The sequence below is a fragment of the Trichoderma asperellum genome, chromosome 2 (assembly GCF_020647865.1).
Source record: "Trichoderma asperellum chromosome 2, complete sequence".
NCBI classification, from domain to species: Eukaryota; Fungi; Ascomycota; class Sordariomycetes; order Hypocreales; family Hypocreaceae; genus Trichoderma; species Trichoderma asperellum.
The window spans coordinates 2,062,115-2,084,664 of NC_089416.1; the positions used below are offsets into that span (position 1 = coordinate 2,062,115).

At 50.3% G+C, this 22,550-nt stretch overlaps 8 protein-coding genes across 8 annotated transcripts; 4 read left to right on the forward strand and 4 right to left on the reverse strand.

Moving 5' to 3' along the window:
* Positions 1-543: 543 nt before the first annotated feature.
* Positions 544-2,954, reverse strand: NOP9 (Nucleolar protein 9). The gene has a single exon (XM_024898736.2). It carries the CDS (start codon positions 2,926-2,928, stop codon positions 556-558), a length of 2,373 nt encoding a protein of 790 aa, XP_024764117.2. The 5' UTR covers positions 2,929-2,954; the 3' UTR covers positions 544-555.
* A 260-nt stretch (positions 2,955-3,214) lies between these two features.
* On the reverse strand, positions 3,215-6,283 carry TrAFT101_002994 (uncharacterized protein). Its single transcript, XM_024899345.2, has 4 exons — positions 5,003-6,283; positions 4,648-4,935; positions 4,543-4,587; positions 3,215-4,489 (listed from the first exon to the last, which is right to left on the reverse strand). Exons 1-4 carry the CDS (start codon positions 5,078-5,080, stop codon positions 3,365-3,367), a joined length of 1,536 nt encoding a protein of 511 aa, XP_024764118.2. The 5' UTR covers positions 5,081-6,283; the 3' UTR covers positions 3,215-3,364.
* A 2,527-nt stretch (positions 6,284-8,810) lies between these two features.
* TrAFT101_002995 (uncharacterized protein) lies at positions 8,811-9,605 on the forward strand (the record flags this gene model as incomplete). The annotated part of the gene is made up of 1 exon (XM_024903484.1): positions 8,811-9,605. The coding sequence occupies one exon, from the start codon at positions 8,811-8,813 to the stop codon at positions 9,603-9,605; it is 795 nt and encodes a 264-aa protein (XP_024764119.1).
* A 724-nt stretch (positions 9,606-10,329) lies between these two features.
* Positions 10,330-11,905, reverse strand: TrAFT101_002996 (uncharacterized protein; the record flags this gene model as incomplete). The annotated part of the gene is made up of 2 exons (XM_066126758.1): positions 10,330-11,028; positions 11,852-11,905. The coding sequence occupies 2 exons, from the start codon at positions 11,903-11,905 to the stop codon at positions 10,330-10,332; spliced, it is 753 nt and encodes a 250-aa protein (XP_065982865.1).
* A 1,158-nt stretch (positions 11,906-13,063) lies between these two features.
* On the forward strand, positions 13,064-13,347 carry TrAFT101_002997 (uncharacterized protein; the record flags this gene model as incomplete). The annotated part of the gene is made up of 2 exons (XM_024899348.1): positions 13,064-13,124; positions 13,199-13,347. The coding sequence occupies 2 exons, from the start codon at positions 13,064-13,066 to the stop codon at positions 13,345-13,347; spliced, it is 210 nt and encodes a 69-aa protein (XP_024764121.1).
* A 1,147-nt stretch (positions 13,348-14,494) lies between these two features.
* Positions 14,495-17,128, forward strand: TrAFT101_002998 (uncharacterized protein). The gene is made up of 5 exons (XM_066126759.1): positions 14,495-14,565; positions 14,691-15,493; positions 15,516-16,011; positions 16,072-16,296; positions 16,352-17,128. The coding sequence occupies exons 3-5, from the start codon at positions 15,821-15,823 to the stop codon at positions 16,896-16,898; spliced, it is 963 nt and encodes a 320-aa protein (XP_065982866.1). The 5' UTR covers positions 14,495-14,565; positions 14,691-15,493; positions 15,516-15,820; the 3' UTR covers positions 16,899-17,128.
* A 308-nt stretch (positions 17,129-17,436) lies between these two features.
* On the forward strand, positions 17,437-19,873 carry PAC1 (protein with putative role during mitosis). The gene is made up of 3 exons (XM_024902356.2): positions 17,437-17,814; positions 17,968-18,136; positions 18,204-19,873. Exons 1-3 carry the CDS (start codon positions 17,777-17,779, stop codon positions 19,389-19,391), a joined length of 1,395 nt encoding a protein of 464 aa, XP_024764123.1. The 5' UTR covers positions 17,437-17,776; the 3' UTR covers positions 19,392-19,873.
* A 696-nt stretch (positions 19,874-20,569) lies between these two features.
* Positions 20,570-22,413, reverse strand: TrAFT101_002999 (uncharacterized protein). The gene is made up of 2 exons (XM_024903486.2): positions 21,852-22,413; positions 20,570-21,619 (listed from the first exon to the last, which is right to left on the reverse strand). The coding sequence occupies exons 1-2, from the start codon at positions 22,107-22,109 to the stop codon at positions 20,738-20,740; spliced, it is 1,140 nt and encodes a 379-aa protein (XP_024764124.2). The 5' UTR covers positions 22,110-22,413; the 3' UTR covers positions 20,570-20,737.
* Positions 22,414-22,550: the final 137 nt, after the last annotated feature.

The following is a 22,550-nucleotide window of genomic DNA, read 5'->3' on the forward strand; positions in this document are numbered from 1 at the left end:
GCCCTGCGCAAATGCGCGATTCCGCAACGCGGGTAGAGACTCACTTCTCAATCAGATTCGCAAATTCTACCGGCCGTTCGGTTGATGAGCGTTTGTACCGACAAAAGGGGGGGCAGCCCCCCCTTGCAAAGCTGTTATTATTAGGCGGGAACTAAGCAGATTGTTGTTTGCCAGCCGGCAAAGGGAGTCTAAAGGAAGGCTCATTGAAATGAACCATATTCGGGAACAGCAGCAGCAACAGAATAGCGGCAATAGCCATACAAAACAGGGAAAGAGGAGAGAATGGAGAGAATGGTAATCCATTGGTGCTGCAGATCTTTGACGTAAGGAAATAATATATTTGTGGGCAGAAGAATCCTGACTTTGTGGCATTAACCACCTTTAGAATTTAACTACTGAGAAGGTAGCAAATTTTTAGTATATATACATTTCTCCTAAAAAATAGACTTCTATTACATGCGAGCGATATATGCAAAGCTCTTGTTGAGCAGTTTTTATCTTTCGTCTCCGCTTTTGTCAAAACATTTAGATCTCCAGATCATTAGAGCGGCATCTTTACTCCTCAGCATCAGCCATCTCCACATCTTCATTTTTGGACTTCTTCTTCTTCTTCTTCTTCTTTTCCTTCTCCTCTCCTACTTCGTCGGCCTTTTTCTCTTTTTTCTCCTTCTTTTCTTTCTTCTCCTTTTTGTCTTTCTTCTCCTTCTTTTCTTTCTTCTCTTCCTTTCCCTCCTCGTCTTTTTCTTCCTTGTTCTCATCGTCCTCTACATCATGCTTCTCTCCATCTTCATCCATCTTATGCTGTTCCTCTTCAACCACCTCAGCTTCCTTAGTTGCCTTTCCCTCTCCATTAGGCTTTGCATCTCCCTTGTTCTTAGGAGCAGCAGCGGCCGGGGCCTTGATTTCATCAAGCTCCTTCATCCAGTTCTTCCAATCAAAGCGTCGTGTTTTCCACATGTCTCCCTTCCATGTCCGCCAAACGCTTCTTCCCATCCACGACTCTCTCAGCGTGGATTCATGCGCGCCCAAGGAGGTCATGATCTTGTCTTTGATATGATGGGGTACACTCCAGTCTTTGCCCTTGCTAGGGATCTCGGCAATGGCATTGATGAGATTGTGGCCGTATTGGTTTGTAGCTAGCTCCGGGATGTGTGGCAGCAGTGTGTTAACAAGGCCCTTTTGGAAGATAGAGTTGGTAGAGGGCGTTGCGATGGCGGTAGTGAGGACGGTAACGGTAGGTAGGGAAGTGGTGGCGAGGCGAATGAGAAGATCGGATGGCAAGGCGAGGATAGATTCTTGAACACCCTTGGCGGGGCCGGAGATTGACAGCAGGGTAGTAAGGAGGTTTGCTCCGTGAGATTGGATAGCATATTCGTTCTTGCTCAGCTGCTGAACATCCTTCTTCTTTTTCTTATCCTCCTCTTCACTGACTGAAAGAGAGCAAAGAGTCGTTACTAGGTCCGCAGGCTTACTGCCGCATCCTTCTTTGAGTCCCTTCATCAGCTTTCTGATTTCATCATTGATGTTTCTGGCTGCGCATCGCTCAAAGAGAGCTGCTATGACGTTGTATCTGGATTTGGAGACTAGTTGGGGCACAGTGGGTGCAATCTGATCGACAGCCTTGGCAAGATCATCCTTGCCTAGTCGCTTGAGTACTCGGATAGCAGGGTAGCAAGAGATGTCGTTTCGCACATAGCCTTGTATTCTGGGTAGGAATATATTTTGGTTGAGAGCCTTGAAAATCTTTCCTGGTGCATGAGTGATGAGTGTTTCGACGAGTCGTGAGCCGATCTGGTCGTAAATCATGCCATTGATAAATTCAGAAGCGGCAGAAGAACCGTCAGACAGTGATTTGGGAGCCCCAGGGAGAAGCTGTTGGAGAAGAGAAGGCGAGGAAGTCTCTTCTGTCTTCTCTTTCTCGCCCTTAGCCTCACCCTTGTTGAGCGTCAAGTCGAGTTCTAGGATGAGCTGAAGAATTGGGTTACCAATAGGGTGTTTGGCCAAGACTTGGATTCCTGTAGCATCCATTCCTGAGACGGCGTCTTGCATGATCTTGTTGGCCGCCATGGTAAAAGATGCCGGTACAGCTCGTTTGCCATGATTCTGCGCATCTGCCGCCGATGATCCACTAACAGTAATCTTCTCTTTTCTCTTGCTCTTCAATAGTGTACGCGACGACTGTTCCTCCAAAGGCATTCCAGACAGCACCAGCAGCAGCACTCGTAGCGTATGTGAAGCGAATCGGTCGGTAATGAGGTATCCCAAGCTACCCTCCAGCTCGTCCAGCGTAGCCAAGAACAGGCGCTCCATGGATGCTGCCGGCTGCTGCTCATCAACATCCGCCCCCTTGGTATCCATGACGAATTCTTCAAATCCAGCCAGCTCCTGCGTGACAACGCCAGCAGAGCGAAGGAAGAGCGCCTCACAGCAGTGGCTGGCAAAGCGGTGCTGCACAAGCGACAGAAAGTGGCCACCAAAGGCTTCAAATAGCTGTTTCTTCTGAGCCGTATCAGCAAGCTGTATCAGGCGCTCCATTAGGCGGGAACAAGACTGGCTGCTGGCGAGCTTGCACTCTTTGCCTTTTGCTTCGCGGTAGACGCTCTGCAGGAAGATGTCTCGCTCCTCGGGGGTTGGGAATTGGTTCAGCTCCAGCATCTCATCGGCGCGTCTGAAGTATTCTTGCTCATCGTCGGCAAGCATGCCAAAGAATTCCCTTTCGCCGGGGCCGTTTTGGTGATGTGAGAATTCCTGATTGCCATTTTCGTACTCGTTGCCGTTGTTGTATTCGTTGTCATTGCCATACTCGTTGCCGTTGTACTCGTCGTCTCGGCGCGGGCGCTTCGCTTCTACGTCGAAATTTCCTTCCGCATCTTCGTATCTCTTGCGCTTCTCGCGGGCACCTCCTCGTTTTGTTCTCGGCTTCGGCATTGTGGTCTGGGCGATTGGGTGGATTGGCGCTTGGTGTGAACAAAGATGGGCTCCTGGAACTTTTTTTTTCTAGAGTGAAGATTATCACCGATAAGATCTTATCGCGGCTAGCGTGCATGTGCAGGTACCTTCCAGCCGCAAATGCGCCTGTGGGGGGGAAGCGCATTGGCGAATCAATGCCTAGGCCAACAATAAAATCATTGCCTATTAAGATCATGATAAAAAACATGGTACCAATGCATCCTACAGAGGCAAAATGAGAAAAGTGAAGAAATAATCCAATATACGCCTGTAAAAATTTATACTGAAATGTCTATCTACTCTATGTTAGACTGCCAAAGTTGAATTTAGTATGCAGAGATTAATAAAGACCGCCGGATAGGGAATATCTGTTTGCCCAATGCCATCTATGTTTATCCAATGCTTCACTCTCTTCTCATAAGGATATCTCCTGGCCCAGCTCGATCATGGCCTTCACAATCCCCTCTACGGTCCCTTCCAAAGTCTGGACATTGACCACAACGCGCAAGAAGCTGCCCTTGTCGCCGGGAGCGTAGTCGACCATGAATCCTCGACCAACAAGCATCTGTGCAATTCTCTGTGTTCTCGAGGTATTCACGTTTTTATCAGAAGACAGTTTGCCTCCCGGAGCCGAGTAGAAGCAGACCTGCAGACACGGCGGAGGGTATGATGAGACCATAACGAAGTCGCCGCTCTCGTCTAGGAGTCGAAATAGATGGCTGGCCATGTCGAATGCGTGGTCGATTTGGCGCTCGAAGCCATTGGCACCATAGTAAAGCCAAGCCAAAGCAACCTTCAAGGTGTCTCCGCGGCGGCCGCATTGCAGAGACAAATCTGCCAGATCCCAGACTTCCTCATCGTCGCCACGGTGGAAGAGATATCCGGCAACAGTGCTGTTTGCGCGCTGGAAAACCCGCATGTCCGGGCCCAAGAGCAGCGAGCAGGTGCATGGGGCGTTGAGCATCTTGTGCGGGTTGACAGTTAATGAGTCGGCCAGATGTGAGCCCTTCATCTTCCAGCTCTGCGCCTTTGAGAAAATGACGCTGCCGCCCCAGCTTGCGTCGATGTGCAGCCACATGCCAAACTCCTTGCAAATCTTGGAAATCTCTTCAAAGGGATCGAAGGAGCCCATTACTGTGGTACCGGCTGTGGAGTTGACGTAGAATGGCGTCTTTCCTTGCTTCTTGGCAAGCAAAACCAGTTCTCGGAGGGCTTGTGGCCTCATCCTGCCCTCGTTATCCACAGGAACCGCCCATACAGCAGACGAGCCCAGCCCAGTAATCATTGCGGCTTTCTCCACGGAGTAATGGCCGTGTGCGCTTGTGAAGACGACAAAGTCATGCTTGCCATTTCCTTTGGTTTTGGTTTCTGGGTACAGCGTGTTTCGGGCTACAATTAGAGAGGTGAGGTTTGATCCGCTGCCACCGGGACATGATATGCCGCCGGCATGTGGGCCATCAAATTTGAACAGATTAGCAAAAGCTTTGGTGGTTGTCTTTTCGATAACAGTCAAGGCTGGCGAGACATGGTAAACATGTACCTTGTGGGTTGTTAGATAGTGAACCGAGACACAGAGCAGTAGTGGAGTCTCACATTTGTGTTTAAAACGGACAGGATGAGATCTGCGATGACTCCCACCTACATGGTTGTTAGTTAAACCACCCTCTCATAACCATATTATATAAAAAGAGTGCTTACTGGTGTAGTGCTTGCGTACAGCTTGTCCATGAAACCTTGGTCCCATGTATTGACACTATACTTGAGCAGCCTCTCAATACTATGGAGGAGGCCATCTTTACCCAGACCCTCCTCTGGGAGAAGGAACTTCAACTTGGCGACCAGCTCAAAGGGCTTTTTTGAGTCGATTAAAACATTCTGAGGCTCTCCATCGGCATTCAACCCCAGATTCCCTGTGGCTCTGTGGGCAGCGGCATCATCGGCAGCTTTAATAAAAGGAATGATGAGCTGCTGAACAGATTCTAAGAGCTATAAAACAGTTTAGTTTATGACAATGGCAATTGGGAGGCGAACGGGTCAAGGAATCATCACGTACATCGGCAGTTTCCGCGGCTCTGTCAAGCTGGGAGCTAGATTTGCCGTTAGCAACGTAACCGTTGCTAATTGCAGGCATGGCAGGCGATCTATATAGCCAAAGCGAGGGGGGTTAAAAAAAGCTAGATTTTCAGAAAAAAGATGTCTCGCAAATAGAACTAAACTAAGTGCAGGAAAAAACGTTTGGTCTTTTTATTTAATTTCGCTCACTTCGTTTTTGCTGACAAGCAAGTGGGATGATAAAATTTAGTTCAAGAAAGACAAGCCTGGCACAATCCAAGGAGTTTACAGAGCAGCATAAAAAACCTCGAACCTCGGTCAAGCGTGATGCAAAATTCTGGAATTTTTAAGCACTAAGAAGGGGAAAAAATAGTCAACCGAGTCTTTGCCGCCTTGATTGCCAGATACACGGCGCCCCCGGGCAGTATGAGGCGCGCCATAGAAAGTTTGGCTCCGCGACAGATTGACAAATTGCGCCATTAAGCGGTCTTCTGTCGTTTTCCTCGCTCACACTCTCTCACTTCGGCCTGTCGGGGCTGCGCGGATGAAATGAGATCCATGGCACTGGCGGTTAAATAGCACTAGCAACCTAGCTCTGTTCGATGGCTATGAGTGCGATGCTCCGATGTAAAAGCATTGAAGATTCCATGCTAATAGTGGGTCGGTCAGAGCGACGACAATCCAGCAGCAGTCTTTGACAGCGGCTGGCTTGTGTCATTAGAGTGGATTCCGCCAGTACGGTACGGAGTATGTACACGTATTTTCTCCGAATCCGGGGCGTTATGAACTGCTGCCACCCAAAGATGCAAGGCTGTCTATCTAGAGCCCTTTTCAGCCCCAAAAAGCAGGCAGCCAGTGATATTGCAGTATTCCTCTCCAAGTCAGGTTGGCGCCATTACTGGTGAAGGCTGCGTTATGCCACATGTAGACACAATATGGGTTAAGCTTGTAATATACTGTAACATTCATGATTTCCGATCCATCATCACTCACTTGAAGCTGTTTAGCTGCCTCGTAGAATCCGCACCTGTGACCTGCAAACTTTCTCACTTCGTATACAAACAGAGGCATTTCTTCCACCTCAAGAGATCCAACTGCGACTCTGTCGATCAACTTCCCAAAACTGGAACTGGAGACTAACGCCGAGTCAGTGCGTACCTCGTCGACGTCGACAGGCTGCCAAGAAGCGGGTTTTACCAGGGGGCGGCCACATGGAGATATCCAGCAGCTTCAGGTGGCCATGATCTTCCGGGGGTTGATGATTCATGGCAGGGGTACATGCATGTAGTAGTATGACGGTGATGAGCCTGCTGGTAAAAGGGCTTTGACCCAATAGTAGCCTGTTATAGTAGTACTTGTAAAATAGAGCCTTGAGTGAGAGTCTGCTTACAGCACAGTGGTTAAGTATATATGAATACACGTTTCTTACGAGTACATCAGTGAAGCTTGATTTTGGCCAAATTCTCAATTTCGGCGAGTTTTATGCGTTTCTTAGTTCGTATATGCATGTGCTAGGCTGACCAGCATATAAATCCCGCGGCTGCTAAGACATTTAAACTTAATTTCAGATACCAGCTACAGATGGCTCACTGGTGAGCAGGAGCAACATCGAGACTTAGAGACAATGTCACATGAAATGCGTCACCCTTGAGTCCACGACTTGTATGCATAACCTTGCATTAATCATCGTCTCATCTCCCATTCCGGCGTTGTGGGAGATCCAACTCTTGTATAATCGCAGCACGTATACGAAGTGTACAGGGTAGACTAAAGACATTAACCGTATCGTACGCGTCCAGCCCATAGATACATCTTGTGTGGTTCTGAAAATTACGCTCAATGTCATCATCGTTATCATTATTATCTCTGTTGTTGTTTCGTAACAGTAAGTAAGTAAACCCTTGGCCAAGAAGGTATCTGATGAATCTGAGCGCGCCATTGGCCAAGAAGCGCGGCAAAGTCAGATTCGTTACCGGGCCATACAAGCTTTCCTCAAGTGCACAGACGCCGTGTCGACTCAGGCTGCGGGTACCTTTGATGATAATGCAGCCGCCGTGCATTCATCACATCACATTCATCTACATGGTGGTCGGAATCACAATCGACCGAGACCGCACCCACCAGCAGCTGAGTATCCAACGCGACGCCACCATATTCATAGATCCAGGCCCAGTATACATACATACATACATACATAGGCAAATGTGCGGCAACAGAGCCAGTTACCGGTCTTTGATAAGTGCATAGGTAGTAGTACAGTGCCTTGCAGCCAGAGCATCTGCTCCGTGTCTGCCCACCCTTTCTCGACTTCTCATATCATCACGGCAATGCCGCCGCCCTGGATCCCATCATCGTGCTTGGATTCATATCCCACCACTCCAGACCCCCTACTAGACTGCCCAGTTAAGGTTCGCGCGCAGCAAGCGGCGGGGGCTTCGCTAATAACAGGCCACCTGGACTGGACTTGGCCTAATGAAGCCCGTCCTATCGGCGACGAGCGAAATTGCATCCGGGCTGCTGGGATCCAGCCGTTGATGGTCCCTGGCCTGTCCCGCATTGCGTCCTGCACTGCATCCCTCTGCTCGTCTCCTCCAGCAGGCCCCGCTCTCCGATATGAAGAAGAGACAAAGAGAGGAGAAGTCGAGATTGCGAGAGAGAAGAGCAAGATGGAGAGAGAGGGCTGGCTTTCTCGCATCTGGAGAACTGCCTCGGTATGCTCCTGATGCTGATATCGCGCTCAGCCGTATTGACGGCTTCGGCTTCTCCTGCCACGATCAAGCCCCCTGGATGCCCACCCCAGACTTCAGCTGGCTTCTGGCTGGCTGTACCACACATCACTACACCAGAGAATATCATTTTTTTTTTTTTTTTTTTAGCATCATCACCTTGATCCTGGCCCCTCATCCCATTTATCTCGTCGCCTGCATCCCCTCTCCCCTGACTGACTGGTCAATTCCACGACCTCCAACTCTGGAAATTTCGCCTCCACAAGCCCAATGCGCTCGTGATCCCTACCTCCTCTCCTCTATCGCATCCGCCCTCCACTTTAAACCAAATTTGCCCTGCTTACTAGCCGTTTGCTCGGCCGATTCTGCTTCTTCAATATCCTCTTTCTGCTGCTACTGCCGGCCGGCCAATTTATCTAGTGCATTGGCGACGTCTCCAGCCACCCCCGGCCCTCTCCAGGTTGCCCAATTCCGCGATAGGTTGGTTGGGTGTGGGTGTGGCCCTTTTCAATTCTTTTTTTTACTGCTTGTTGCCAACGAGACTCTGCTTTTGTGCCTTCATGGACACGGTCTTGGGGGTCGCGTAATACCATACACACCCATTTCCTCGTGTTGGCGCAAAGTATCTTTTGCTACTAGTAATTTTTTTTTTAATCTTGTCTTTTTCTCGCTTCACTCCATCTTGTCTTACAAATGGTACTGCCTGCCGATCATATCTGAGGGCTTTTCTTTTTTTTTTAATTTATGCATTTCTTCTTTTTGCTTTTTATACCCATTTAGAGCAAGCGAGCGAGTTGAGTAAGCGGAGCCTTTCAACGTTTCTGCTGCTGCATATCATTTCAACTTTCTGCATCTCGAGTCCAACATCTGACGCGTTTGCTGCACGGCATACTGGCATAACACGCATCTGCTTATAGGCAGCCCGCTCAATTCGATAGCTGGAGAGTGTGCTTGCTATATTCGAGCCGAGGATCAATATCGCCTGTCTATACGGAGCATAGACTGGTCCAATCAAAGATAAAGGCCCCTCGTCTTTCTTTTTCCTTTGTTGGCGCAAAAAGCCCACATACATCATCACCCACCATGGCGGCGCAGGACCAAACCCCCGTGCCCATCTCCATCACCATCTGCGGCGATGGAGGCTGCGGCAAGTCGTCCATCACCCTGCGGCTCGTCCGCTCAGCATGGACCTCTGACTACGACCCGACCATCGAGGACAACTACAGCGTCACGCGCGTCATCGACGGCGTCACCTACCACCTGTGCCTGACTGACACCGCCGGCCAGGAGGAGTACCGTGGCATGTGGGCGTCCTCCAACCTCGGTGCAGACGCCTTCCTCATGGTCTACGACATCACCTCGCGCGACTCCCTCGACGCCCTGCAGCACTTCGACGAGCTCATCAGCATGGAGTCCGAGGTGCGCCTCGACAACGCCGAGCGCGCCCGCATCGCCGGCATCAGCCCTGCCTACACCGGCTCCGGCGCGGGTTCCAGGACCGTCCAGCCCGTCAAGATCGTGGCGGGCAACAAGTGCGACTTGCAGGAGAGCAGGACGGTGCCGGCGGCCACGGGCCTCGAGTGGTCGCGTAGCCGCGGCTGCGGCTTCATGGAGACGAGTGCCCGCAACGAGGTCAACATCGAGGAGACGTTTGCGCTCATCGTGAAGCGCGTGGTCGAGGCCCGGAAGCTTGCTGAGGAGGGCGGAGGCGGCGCGGAGATGAGCGCGCGGGGCATGACGGCGCCGTTGACGCCTTTGCCTGGCTCGGGGGGCGAAGAGGATGAGAAGCGCGGTCCTGGTGTTCGGGGTCCCATACTGAATGGCGACAAGGTCGGGCGTGGACAAGGTGGCTTTTGGAAGAAGCTGCGTTGTTGGTGATGATGACGATGACGATGATAATGCTGTGGGGGAGGTTGAGCTGATGGGGGAGGAGAGAACAAAATGACATATACCTGTTGATGTTTTGTATAATTCGTGCGTTTTGGATCACTGTTCACTTTTTTTTTATTGTCGTTTGTTTCACATATACCATGGATGCGTATAGGGCGTCAAGGACGAAGTACTAATGATACAGGAAAAGAAGGAAAGAAAAATGGCGTCTTGAGCATAGCAGGTAGTGTAGAAATGGTGGACATGGCCTGTACATCTTCCATTTTTGATAAACAAATTGAAGGCGCCATGTATATGGCGTTTGTCATGTACATTGCCACAAATTGTCTGTTATCTCAACACACGATGAAAAGGTTCGCCCGATTCATAAAATCCACTCACCTCTCGCAAATATGATGAAGAATCGTGGACTTGGATCTTTGTGGTTATGTTAATCTGTGAGAAGGAACTCGATTTTAATATGTTTTCATTAAATGCAGGTGAAGATTTATGAGAATAAAAGAACAACAAAAGATCTGAGCTGAGAAATCGTCTCTGCCACTCTTCCTTGCATAACACAGCGTCTATAAGCTTCGCAAGCATTGTAGTGTATCATTACCATCCCTTGAGAAATCCCGAAATATTACGTGTACCAATTGGAAACCCAAAACATTGACTCTCTGTGTCTATAAAACGCCCCTGCCGGGCTACATCGTCGTCGATGAGCCATGTATTACTGCTTGCTTTCGACCCAGTCCCTCCACTTCTTGTACTCTGGATAATCGAGGCTGATTTTCTTGCCCTGGTAGCGTGTTACTTTGATGTCCAAATCCTGCCACTTGGAACGACTGCCCATCCAGCCTGCCTTGCGGACCAAGCTGAAGAGCGCCTCGTCCTTGGTCCATCCTTGCTCTAGTGCCACGTCAGGAAGATACGTTGCGCCGTAGCGGCGGCCGCGATCGGAAAATGAAATTCGAATACCGTGAGTGCCAACCTCCCAGTCGTGCATGTCATCTGCGTCTTCAAAGTCTGTGAGGAGCGTCACGGCGGCCTGGAGCGAGGGCAGTTCGCGCTTGGATATTGGGCGGAAGCGAGTGTCTTGCAGGGCGGATATGAGGGCATATTCGTGGATGCCTTCGGTCAGAGGCTGAGACTCAAAGGTGCCGATGCAGCCGCGGAGGGAGACGTCCTGGTCGTCTGGATCGACGGTATTCCAAGTAATGAAGAGGGGAGCTGCTGTTGGTGGAGTATCCGGAAGGGAGGACGTGGACGTCGCTGGCGTTGAGTCTCCTCCTGCTACAGAGAGCGACGTAGAAGACGAGGAAGACGAAGATGAAGCGCCATCGGCAGCGAGACGGCGGAGGGCCGGATTCAAGGGAGCGTCGGCGGAAGTAGAGCCGCTGGCTTTGTACGCAGCCCAGGAGGACTGGATCTGTTCAAGGGAGAGGGATTTGCGGTTATTGAGTTCGGCATCCAGAGCCTCGAAACATACGATACAATGCTCGGCGGTGGCCATGCTGCGGCTAGAGCGAGGAGACACAGAGAAGGAGAAGGAGAAGGAAAAGAAGAACGGAGGAGAGTGAGAATAAGTACAAGCAAAAAACGTCACGAAGAAACCAAAGCCGAAGAAGATACAAGTCTCTGCCAGCTGCCAAAAGCCGCGAGGATCAGAAGAGGTGGGTGGCCGCCGGAGGATGGATCTGAGGAGGATGAGAAGCACGGAGAAGCAGCAAAAAATCCAGCCACGATGGTCAAAAGGCAGTGGGCGAGCCAGAGATGGTGGCAAAGGTGGAGGCAAGGCGAGGAATAAGGTGGAAGCACACGCAGAAACGCAAAAGAGAAAGAGGAACAGGAAATCCGAGCACAAGTCGTGATTCATCAGCGCAGAGCGTTTTCTCGGGCAGCACCGCAATTCCCTCCCCCCACCGGAAGATACCCCGCGATGCTCGGGTCCAAAGTGGCTGGGGCTGGGAAGAGAAAAAAAAAAAAAGAGGCTGAAGGAATGGAGTTTGGCTTTTCGGACCCAGCAAAAGGGGGAATTTTTCAGATCCCGTCGCCATGGTTCCTTTTTCTGCAAGCCTCAGTGGCTAAACTCGGGTCATGCTCGAGTAGATTTCGTCATTGCCCAGAGCGAGCGTGTGTGGCGCATGAAGGCGTACCCAAACAGGAAAACAGGTTGGCGGTTTAGAAGGGATCAGGTACGTACTGGAGGCTTGCTGCGGGGAGAAGGTTGCTCCGTTGGCTCGGGTACGTACCGTCGTTTTCTGTTTCGGCCTGCGTTTCAACGGACTCGTGGGAATGAGGCGCATCAAACGTTGGTGCTGCTGCCAGGAGTGCTTACATGTGCTGTACAGTATGTGAGCGCTGGGCTTTTATTGCCATGGCTGTGCTCGCCAATGCTGTAATTTCAGCACCCATGCCGAACTGAACCTTGTCGCTACAGCGGTTCGTGGGCTTTGTGGGGACGCCGTTTGGAAAAGCTTGGAAGCCCGTGTGTACAATCTAGATGGCCTCTTGGCACTTGAATGATGCTGTTGTTCCCAGAGATCTGAATAACATCTTGGAAAAAGAATCTCAAGCGATATTATCTTGGCATCAAATTCCCTTTTTCATCCTTTTACACGTGCAGGCTGCACTCTGTCAAATTGCCGTGGATGAGAGCTTCATGGCCAGAACCTGGCACTACCGCTAATACACCCAACCACTTACATGACCGCTTATACTACCTACTACAACCCTCATCTCACGTCTCAACGTCGCTGCACATCAGTCACATACGAGCAATGCTATTCTCTGCTAATTTCCACGTTTCCAAATCAATCAATGTGTATATAGCCAGAATACGCGCCCGATCGTTTCTCTCTGAACCTGGCCAGGCCCGGATAAGGGAAATCCTGAAGCACGCCTGCGTTTCAGGTCCCCTAACCCCCTTTCTCCGTGACGGTCCTCTTTCGCGCACTCATCGAAACAAATGGCCAGCGCATTGCCCTTTTAGGACCAGTCCGCAAACCTGAATATGGGGACTCGAGGGTGCTCTCCAATGCTTGAACGCTGCGTGCTAGATTAGATGGAGCCAGGCCGTGCAAGGATACCTGCTGGAGGTTCCTGTAATGCTGCCTTTTTGTTTCGGCGCCTCGCCTTGCCGTGTTTGAGATGATTCCGGCTTGCCGATGACAGCGAAATAGTGCGTTTGACAATATTCGGCTCGTAGCAGACAGCAGTCCTGGGGGCGCGCTGCGAGCCCATAGTACAAATATGGCTGCTTTTCCCTCTCCTTGATTTCGTCTCTTTTCCTTCTCCATTCCTTTCAAGCATCCTTCATTCACCCTTTCGTGTTACTTTTCTTGGTTCTATCTTCTTGACTCTGTCGCCGGTCGACTTTTCAATCGCTTCTTTCATCTTTCATTTTTCTCTTTTTCCACGCCAACTTAAAAACAACAATTTTATATACCCCACAGTCATTCAAAATGCAGTTCTCCATCCTGACCGTTCTTACTCTGGCCGCCGTCGCCATCGCCAGCCCCACAGGTAAGTTTGCTCTTCCCATCTGCGAATTCCTGAATACATCAAATCAAGCATCATCGACTAACTCCCATCTACAGGCTTTGCCAAGCGTCAGGACATTGGTGCCGATATCCCCGCCGATACCCCCGCCATGACAGATGCTGAGGGCAACGTCGTGCCCTTCATCGCCAAGGACGTCCACCTGGGCGAGGTGAAGCGAGGAGTCTACATCAAGAAGCGATTTTAAACAAGGATACGGAATTGATTTGGAGTAATGGGATACATAATTTATGAAGAGAAAAGGAAAGAGAAATGTGCAAGGAGAGCCAATGAATGTGCACTAGGGGGGGAATGAGTAGTTATTCGCAGGGTGTGAACAATATTTCAATACAGCGGCGCGTCTCCTTTGAGAGGCGTCGTTCTTTTTTTAAAACAAATTCTGGAATGGCAATTCGTGATTCTATCGTAGTCGCAAGTAAATACGGGTACCGACTTGCCCAGAAATTGGCTGAGTACTCGTACCTCTGGGGAAACAATAATAAGCCGCATGAACTGAGCCGCATCGCTGCCGCTAGCACCCTTTTCGCCTCTGATTACCAGGTGCTAGTATTATTGCTCCTGCCAAAGGCATCGAGGTCTCCGAGGTAGCATTTCCTGATTAGTACCGTCGATCAAACGGGAATAAGAAAAGAACATCGAATCGACGTGGATTCCAGCGAGACGCCAGCACCGCGGCCATGGGATTGTGGCTGAGCAGTGACAATCATCTTGCGCCGGATTTTAACGTATATGAAGTCTTATGGGGCAGTTTATTTCCTGGCACTAGACTAGTAGGGGATGTTGAAGACGCCGCAAGCGCGCTTACACGTACTAACTCACCTTGCACACCGCGACTTGTAGATTCTATGTTTAGTATATAAACAAAGGAGAAAAATACAATGAGCCGTTGTTGGTTTACGTGCTTCATGATTCCAACGGCGAACTCGGCGGAGACCAAAGGCATGGATGCTATGGGCGTTTGTGTATACCGCTCTGCACCGCCACTTTAGCTTAAGCAAGAGAGCCTTTTTTTGGCAGCTTTTAATACAACGCCCTTTTTACTTGATTAGGATTTGTATAAACTACAGCAAGTAAGTGTGCCAAGGAATATCCCGACGTTGCATTATGGGCAGCATGAACTCGTTGGTTGCACAAACAGCAGAAGCGTCCGTTTTTGTAAACTACTGCAGCCACCTGTATGCTGCTGTGAGAGTATTTGTACTTCCCAGACTTGCTTGTCTGGTCGTAGTAGTAGTACTCCGTAACACTACTCCGCAACGATACTAATAGACACACGTGAGAATGCGGCGGGCAACGTTCAAGCTCCTTTCAATGCTGCCGGCCCAATCAAGACTCAATCGTGAGCTGAGCACGACTCCACCCCTTTCCACCTTTGGGTGCCCAAAAATAGCCCTACCATCATTCTGTACGTGTGTTTGCCTGCCAATTTGCGTCCCGGAGCCATGTGGCGGGTTCGATCTGGCAAGCCTGGGCTCCGCTTGCGACTCTGCACGCCGCCCATCTTAAATGCTGACATGCGTGAAATTGGAGCCAAGACGACACGACAAAACATTGCTCGACTGATGGGACCAAATGCGGAACGATTGGGAGGGGAGGTGGTTTTCTAGCTGTTGGTTCATAAATACATTACGCTGCTATTAGTAGTTCGACCACGAAGGGTGCGGATTCGCACCAATCGCTTTCTTGCAGGGCAAAAATAGAAATCTCACGCCTCTTTTCCCTTTCCATGGTGAGCCACCGGTGAGAAATGAAGAGAAACCAGCTTACTGATGATACGCTTGGCCTCTATGGCGTGATGTCTTCTGAGATGCTGTGAGGGAGGCTACTCTGAAGGGAAGACAAGTGGGAGCAGAAAAGGGCGCTGTCTGTTGATCTCTACATGGAATGGGCTCGGGCTTTCATGCAGCTAAGCTGTCTGTTCGCGTTTTTGGGTAGAGGCCCATTGAGCTACTACTAGTGACACGGAATATGCAGCGTTATTTCATTCGCCGTGGTGTGCAAGTTGAATCCTTCGTGTCTCCAATAGAGAACAGCAAAAGCTCAGCTCCTGGTTCAGCCGCAATAAGCCCCAACCACCCCCCGCGCGTTTACAAGCCCACTTTATAGGCTGCCCACAGGACTTGTACATGGCTACCAGAAGCAAGTAGGACTAGTTTCCCCTTGGACACGTCTGGGAGTCCTTCCCTTGCTTCGTGAGACGGGCGGTGGCTCAGTTGTCCGTTTTTATCTGATGGGATGAGGCTTGCTTGCTTTCGTGGGCCGCTCGGCTAGACCCAGGTCTAGCGGATTCCAACAAGCGGTGGGGAGTGTCTAATGAGAGTTAGACGGCCGGGGCTGCAGGGCAGACTGGATGAGGCTTAAGACCATCAAATCAATAAAGAGCAAAATAAATAAATAAACCTGTGGCAGTCCGCCTCTTTGCATGAGGCTTGGACGAGGGGGAGACCCAAAGCGCGCCTAACCGGTGGTACATGCCCTAGCCAGCAGCCATACATACTCGACCTAACCATTCATCCAACTTAAGACAAAGGGCATGCAGTCTGTCCTAGAGTCTAGATAGATAGCAGCCTGTCTCGATTCCTCTTCTACTTTCTTGTTTCCCAACTATAGGTGGAAAGCCTCCGATTAGAGGAAAAGCTATAACCTGCACGTCATACACCATGGCCAACCCAAGAGCACATGCACAGTTCGATCGTGCAAAATGGCGACTCTTCATTCTAGCCCCAGCTTGGTCGTTGCAGCTGACTCTAGCGCTTGGAATGCTGGGTCTATTTTCTTGGAGGCTTGGAGACACTGTCCATCATTTCGATGAGAGGCACAAGGCTGGCAAAGCTCCGGTCATCGAATATGTGTAAGTGCTGTCGTTGTCCCTTGGTTGAGAGCATTGAGTATCGATATTAACAACTCGAAGCTGGGAAGCAACCAACATCGCAATGTCATCCGTCGTGGCGCTCTGCACAATCTTCGAAATCGCCAGATACTTCTCCGAGTCGTTGACCCCATGGACTATGCTGTTCACCCACGTCGTCAAGCTGGCCTGCGCATCTGCCATTCTCGCCTTGGACGTCGTCATATATGTGCAGCGAGACGACTCCCATTATTCTCTCATCGGTCTCGGCATGGATGGTTTGTTGATGTAAGCGGCTTCTTGAGCAGTAGTGGCGATGGCTTTCCAAAGCTAACATGAATAGGGTCACTGCTGTTTCGCTCGCCATTTATGCTATCCTTGCGTACCGTCGACTGTCTAAATACGACGAATACTCCAGCCCTGTTGATGCCAAGTCGTACCTCTTCAACGATGGGTTGGACATCGACACTTCATACTCGAATGTTTCATATTCGAGCCGACCAGGAGAGCGAGGTTCAGTGGACAAACGAGAATCGTTGGGATCAACACGCCTCAGTGTCGGATCCGTCACGAACCCAACCATCCTTGAGCCCGTTGAACAGCGACCAAGACGTTACAGCCACGAGAGGGATACGCAGTTCGACGAGTATGTCAGTCGCAGAACCTCTGGTGGCTACAAAACCAGTTCAGGCCCGTCCAGCCCTCCTATAGTGATTACATTGGACGATTCATTGGCCTCCCTGTGCACTGTTCATTCCCGATCAAGAGGGTCAAGTGTGTCACAACTCACCACCAGCGACCATGTCTTGGTCTCAGTGCCGGAAGAAGAGGGTGAGATATCATCACCAAGGAATCACAAGCCGGATCAACAAGTGGGACTCGCGAGGTGATCATCGTGGGGCCGGCTCAGGTCACAGGACTGAGAGAGCAGCGAGCTTTATGACAGAAACAAGCAAAACACACCGCTTGGATTGAGAAAGACGATAGAGATAGAAGATACCCAAGTCAAGAGCCAAGGAGCATTTTGGCCCATTGAAAACGATGTTGTGGCATGGTCTGGCGTTAACTGGATAAGAGGAGAATTGCATATGAGGGGTTTGCTGCTATGAATTTAAGCAGAGAAATGAGCTGAATGCAAGGATATATAGACTATGGGAAAATATACTAGGTTTTCGCAATAGTATAATCCTCGGAAGAAATCAAATTCTGAGTTAGAAATGTACAATCTAAAGTTTTGAACATAATGATCAAGAAAAGAACAAGTCTAACGTGGTGAATGTTTGTTCGTTTACGTGGTAAGCGCTGTAGCAGCTGAAGCGCCGTAGCTAAGAGAGAAAACCCACTTGAGATCTTCAATGATGCGCCATACTCATTGGGCTGGAACTCGAGTCACGTGAATGCCAGCAATCACTTCAAAAGACACCGCATCCGCGGTTCCTTATTGGCGACGACTGATTGCGTCTGGGATTTGATGATAGCTGTTTCTGGGATTTGATTCTATCTGACCTGAGGGACTCCTTGGGTTTCTACTCGTCATTTTTGCCAGAGCTGCCCGAGAGCCGCACTATCATACGCCAACCACGCAAAATTCCCACTTTCAAAGGACGGCTAAACCACCATCCCACCTTCGCCCAGACCGCCTAGGTAGATCCTCGAAAACGCGCCCAACCAATTCATGTCGAGCGTCGAGAGTGGCTTCTAGCCCATTGTCTAGAGCTGCGCAAGGCTGACGCGTGGCCAGAGGCGCAACCCCCCAAACACCGTCACCATGAGTCGAACGCTGCCTGTCCGGCAGGCCGAGGAGCTGTAGGTATATGGGCCACTGTTTACAAGGGTTTTTTTTTGGTGGCGGAGGGGTAGAGAGAGAGAGGACAATGGAGGACTTTTTGAGACCACCAGACGTCATATTTTTTTCCAGCGTATATTTCTTTGCTAACCGTATGGATTCCTATTCGATAGACACAAGTCCATCATTGCGTATCTCTCGGCCAACAACCTCCAGAATACCGCCTCGGTGCTCAGGGAGGAGCTGAGCCTCGGCGAAGACGTGTTCGATGCGGCGACGACGAAGAAGTATGAGACTCTGCTAGAGAAGAAGTGGACGAGTATTGTCCGGCTACAGAAAAAGGCATGTCCGTTTACCTTGGCTGCCCTGCGCTTACCCGACGGCTCTCTAACAGGCGTTGCGACCCCAGATTATGGACCTCGAGACTCGAAACGCCGAGCTGCAGTCAGAGGTTGACAACGCGACCCCGTCGTCGCTCGCACAGAAGAATAAGGACCCGGTATCCTGGCTCCCGAAAGCCCCCTCACGGCATACCCTCGAATCACACCGGGCGTCCGTCACCTGCGTCGCCTTCCACCCGAGATTTACGTCCCTGGCCTCGGGCTCTGAGGACTGCACGATAAAGGTATGGGATTGGGAACTTGGCGACCTGGAGCAGACTATCAAAGGACACACAAGGCCGGTACTGGATCTCGATTACGGCGGACCAAAGACTGGCATCCTTCTAGCTTCATGCAGTTCTGACACAACGATTAAACTATGGGACCCGGCAGATGGGTATAAAAATATCCGTACGCTCTCCGGCCACGAACACAGCGTCAGCGCGGTGCGATTTATTCCTTCTGGAGGCACCGGATTCTTCTCCTCCGGAAACATGCTGGTCAGCGGATGCGGCGACAAGACACTCAAGATATGGGACGCCAACACAGGATACTGCGTCAAAACGCTGAACGGCCACGCGGGCTGGGTGCGAGACGTCTGCCCGTCCCTCGACGGAAACTACCTCCTATCTACGGGCGGCGATCACACCGGAAGATTGTGGGAGCTCACAGTCGCGAACCCGGAAACAAAGGTCACTTTAATAGGCCACGAGCACGTCGTCGGCTGCTGCGCTTTCGCCCCTCCCGCCGCATATGAGCACCTGGCTGCTCTGGCGGGCCTCAAGAAGCCTCCGCCTGTGACCAGCACAGCAGAGTTCATGGCGACCGGATCGCGCGACAAGACGATCAAGCTATGGGACGCCAGAGGTAACTGCATCAAGACCCTCGTCGGCCACGACAACTGGGTCTCGGGCGTCATGTTCCACCCGGGAGGCAAGTACCTGCTCTCCGTGGCAGACGACAAATCGCTGCGATGCTGGGACCTGAGCCAAGACGGCAAATGCGTAAGGACGCTGTCAAGCGCCCACGAGCACTTTATATCTTCCCTGAGGTGGGCTCCGGCCAAGCCCAAAGATGGCCCCAATGGCAACGGCACAGCGCACAATGAAAGCGAGGCCGCGCCCAGGAGGGCGGCCGCAGCAGTAGATGTATCAGAGATCCGCTGTGTTATTGCGACGGGTAGTGTTGACATGACAGTCAAGATATGGGCGAACTGAGGAGATGGAAAGGAAAAGGGAAAGAGGCCATATAAAGGGGGTAGCCCAAAAGTAACAAGCCCATCGTGTCATCAAAATGCGACGGAAAGCTCTAAATCACGTCATCGAATACACAACGCACACACAAACAAACAAACAAACACAAATACGCACAAAGGGGTAGGGAGGTAGAGCGGAAGGGAGCGGACGCTGAAAAACCGCACCCAATACGGAGTACTGTGTTATATAATTGATGAAGTTGGCTAGCTGAGCGTGAGACTGGTTTTTATTTATTTGTTTATTTTTTGAGATGAGTGGGGATAGAAGAAGAAGAAGAGAGAGGGAGTTGAAAGGAAGTGGAAGAAGGGGAGAGAGTCCATACATAGGAGTGAGAGGAGGGAAGCTAAAGGAAATTTACCAAAGTTCATTGCAAGCTTGTACCATTTCAAATAATCCGTTATAACACCGCCTTTTTCTTTCTTCCCCTGTTGCCGTCTTAGCCGCCTCTGTTTTGTGGCTTTTTACTACTACTACCTAGTAGTAGACAGAGCTGCAAATTCATAACGAATATTACCTACTAGCACTAGGAATTCATATATGAACATGAATACTACTGCTTTTCTTCGTAGCCCCCACTAAATTATGAAAAAAATTCATATTTCGTAATTCGTACTTTTCGTAATTTCTTTATATTTTTCTAAATGAAGAAGGTAGTGGGCTTTTATCGGTTGAATTTAACTATAAGAAGGTTGTATATAAAGAACATATGAAGCATACGAATATGAATATGAATATAAATATGAAATTTTTCCCACATTACGAAAGACGAAAATATTTCGTATTTTTACGAAGAAAACACGAATATTTTCATAATATCTATGAATTACGAATTATGAGCCTGACAACTCTGGTGGTGTGTAACACATGGATTCTGACTAGCCGTGGGTGTGATGGGTCAGAAGGATTAGACGCCTGGTCAGGGGAAGCTGTGTCTCAGCCGCATGTAGCTTGTAATATTACTACCGGTACTAGCATTACTACTGTATCACTTGATAGTAACTAGAGTCGGCTGTCATTGAAATCGGCAATCAGCAGTTGATGAAACCTTGAAAGTACGATGTGCGGAGTATGATTGCGACAAATATGATTGGGGTTACCATTGAAACTGCAGATAGCAGGGAGTATTTGGAGTGGTGACTGAATTCAGGTATGAAAGAAGTGCCTTGAAAACTTCGGGGCTAATCTTGGTAATGACAAATGTGCAGATATTATTTCTGCAAGAAATATAAATACATAGGCTATCCAATTATAACATTATAATCAATCACAGTACTCGAGATATTGTAGTGTATTTAGTGATTGTCCTTTTAATGCAAATGAGCAATCCAACTCTGGATTTTCTGTTGAATCTGGTCGCTGTTCTTCTCCATGAAGAACATGTGACCATTCCCGTGGATGCCTGCCTTTGGCAATTCAAGGTGGGTTGTTTGACTGCAGCCCGCTTGTTTGAGGTACTTGACCGTGCAGTAATCATAGGGCACATGATACGACGCCTCAGAAGTAACCAAAAGGATGGGCTTGCTTGCTAGATTCGTGAGCTTTCGTGGCGCGGGACTAGGAGCCTGGAGGATGCATTGGGTATGGTTCTTGTCAGGCGCAGGATATATCTTTTGTACAAGATCCACAGCGGAAACGTTGACAGGGGGTGTATAAGTGAGCGGAATGTCAGCCAGTCCCCAAGCACGAGCAGGAGTGGCGCTGAAGATGGCTTCCTGGAAAGGAGGTCCAGTAGGTTCCAAGAGGATGAGCGCCTTGGTGAACTTGGGACGAGCATCGGCAATGACAATGGGCATTAAGCCGCCCTGACTATGCCCAACAAGAATCACGGGCTTTCCAATCTTGTCCAGTAACGCCGCACCAGCTTTTTGAACAGTAAGTTGCTGATACGCGGCGTTGCTGATAAACTGGACATTGGAGCTATAAAAGGTATCGAAGATGGCATCGCCCATAGAGCCATTGCCCGGCCACTGCGTATGAAGGGCAGCCTGTGGCCATAGATTGTAATTCTGAGGGGCGGTGAAGCGTTGCTCGATGATCTCGGCCGAATAAGTCGACGGCTCAACCGCCATATAAGCAGGCTGCCATGGAGAGCGTGCTCGAAGTGTCTGATCCACGAGGTAGATCTCATAACCTTGGTCCAAGAAATGAGACGCCCAGCCACGGCCACCATCAGGCTTGTTCAAGAAATTCTAGACGAGATTAAGCGAACCATCAATTAGCGAGTATCTCTTTGGGGTTAATCGTCAGATGGGATGCGACAGCTGGCATGTCTCGGCTTGGCCCGCGTATTCTGCCCTGACTCAGGAGTCTGATAATAGTACCCATACAGTCACCAGTGGGAGATTTCAAGATGATGATTACAGAACACGCGTGTAGACTGATATAGATGCTGTAAGGAGATATGAAAGTAAACGAGCTTACAGTTCCAGTCTGGGCCTGGCCATGGATAAAGACGATTGGGTTAGGCCGAGTCACCCCTTTGGCTGGCTGCAGCCTCTCGACATACATCTGCTCGCGAAAGATGTGCCCTCCAGCGCCATCATCTGCATAGCCGCCACCAGCATAGAAATAGGAGCGAATCGCGGCGACCTCTGAAGGCGCGGCTGACACGCTGCCGGCATCTGCATAAGCAGAGCCCGAAATAGCTGCCAAGAGGGTAGCAGTGGTGATGAGCCGCATGGCGATAAAACTGAGAGCTCCAATCGGGATGAAACCAACCAAAACCGCCGGTGCGAGTTAGAAGAAAGGCGAGTGCCGGACCTCGTTGCTGTGGATGGCGAGCCAAGCTACAGACGCAGTACACAGCGACAAAGGAGACAGACTAAGGTACTGTGGCACGAGCGATGATACGGTATGTACTATCGCTTGGCGCTTCGTCCTTGCTTTTTGATGCAGCTGAATACGGAAGTCTGGGATTTCCACGTGGAATGCGCGAGTGTGGCAGCTTGGGCCGTGCAGGAGGAAGGAAGGAAGCGAGGTGTCTGGTGCAGCCTCAGATGGAGGGAAGGAGAGCTGCATTCGTATGGAGATGGCTGCTTCCTGCGCCTCGCTGTCTCCTTCCTGGCCTGGGGATTTCCGCTCATCACGCAGGCGGGCCCTTCGGTTGTGTCTCAGAGCTGA

Excerpts from the sequence above, each read along its gene's own strand:
- PAC1 (XM_024902356.2), top strand. The coding sequence starts at position 17,777 with ATGAGTCGAACGCTGCCTGTCCGGCAGGCCGAGGAGCT. Across the intron at positions 17,815-17,967 it reads GTCCGGCAGGCCGAGGAGCT|ACACAAGTCCATCATTGCGT; the intron begins GTAGGTATATGG and ends CCTATTCGATAG. Across the intron at positions 18,137-18,203 it reads TTGTCCGGCTACAGAAAAAG|ATTATGGACCTCGAGACTCG; the intron begins GCATGTCCGTTT and ends TTGCGACCCCAG.
- NOP9 (XM_024898736.2), bottom strand. The coding sequence starts at position 2,928 with ATGCCGAAGCCGAGAACAAAACGAGGAGGTGCCCGCGAGAAGCGCAAG.
- TrAFT101_002994 (XM_024899345.2), bottom strand. The coding sequence starts at position 5,080 with ATGCCTGCAATTAGCAACGGTTACGTTGCTAACGGCAAATCTAGCTCC. Across the intron at positions 4,936-5,002 it reads GAGCCGCGGAAACTGCCGAT|CTCTTAGAATCTGTTCAGCA; the intron begins GTACGTGATGAT and ends ACTGTTTTATAG. Across the intron at positions 4,588-4,647 it reads TGTACGCAAGCACTACACCA|GTGGGAGTCATCGCAGATCT; the intron begins GTAAGCACTCTT and ends ACAACCATGTAG.
- TrAFT101_002999 (XM_024903486.2), bottom strand. The coding sequence starts at position 22,109 with ATGCGGCTCATCACCACTGCTACCCTCTTGGCAGCTATTTCGGGCTCT. Across the intron at positions 21,620-21,851 it reads GCCAGGCCCAGACTGGAACT|AATTTCTTGAACAAGCCTGA; the intron begins GTAAGCTCGTTT and ends AATCTCGTCTAG.
- TrAFT101_002998 (XM_066126759.1), top strand. The coding sequence starts at position 15,821 with ATGGCCAACCCAAGAGCACATGCACAGTTCGATCGTGCAAAATGGCGA. Across the intron at positions 16,012-16,071 it reads GCTCCGGTCATCGAATATGT|CTGGGAAGCAACCAACATCG; the intron begins GTAAGTGCTGTC and ends AACAACTCGAAG. Across the intron at positions 16,297-16,351 it reads GGCATGGATGGTTTGTTGAT|GGTCACTGCTGTTTCGCTCG; the intron begins GTAAGCGGCTTC and ends TAACATGAATAG.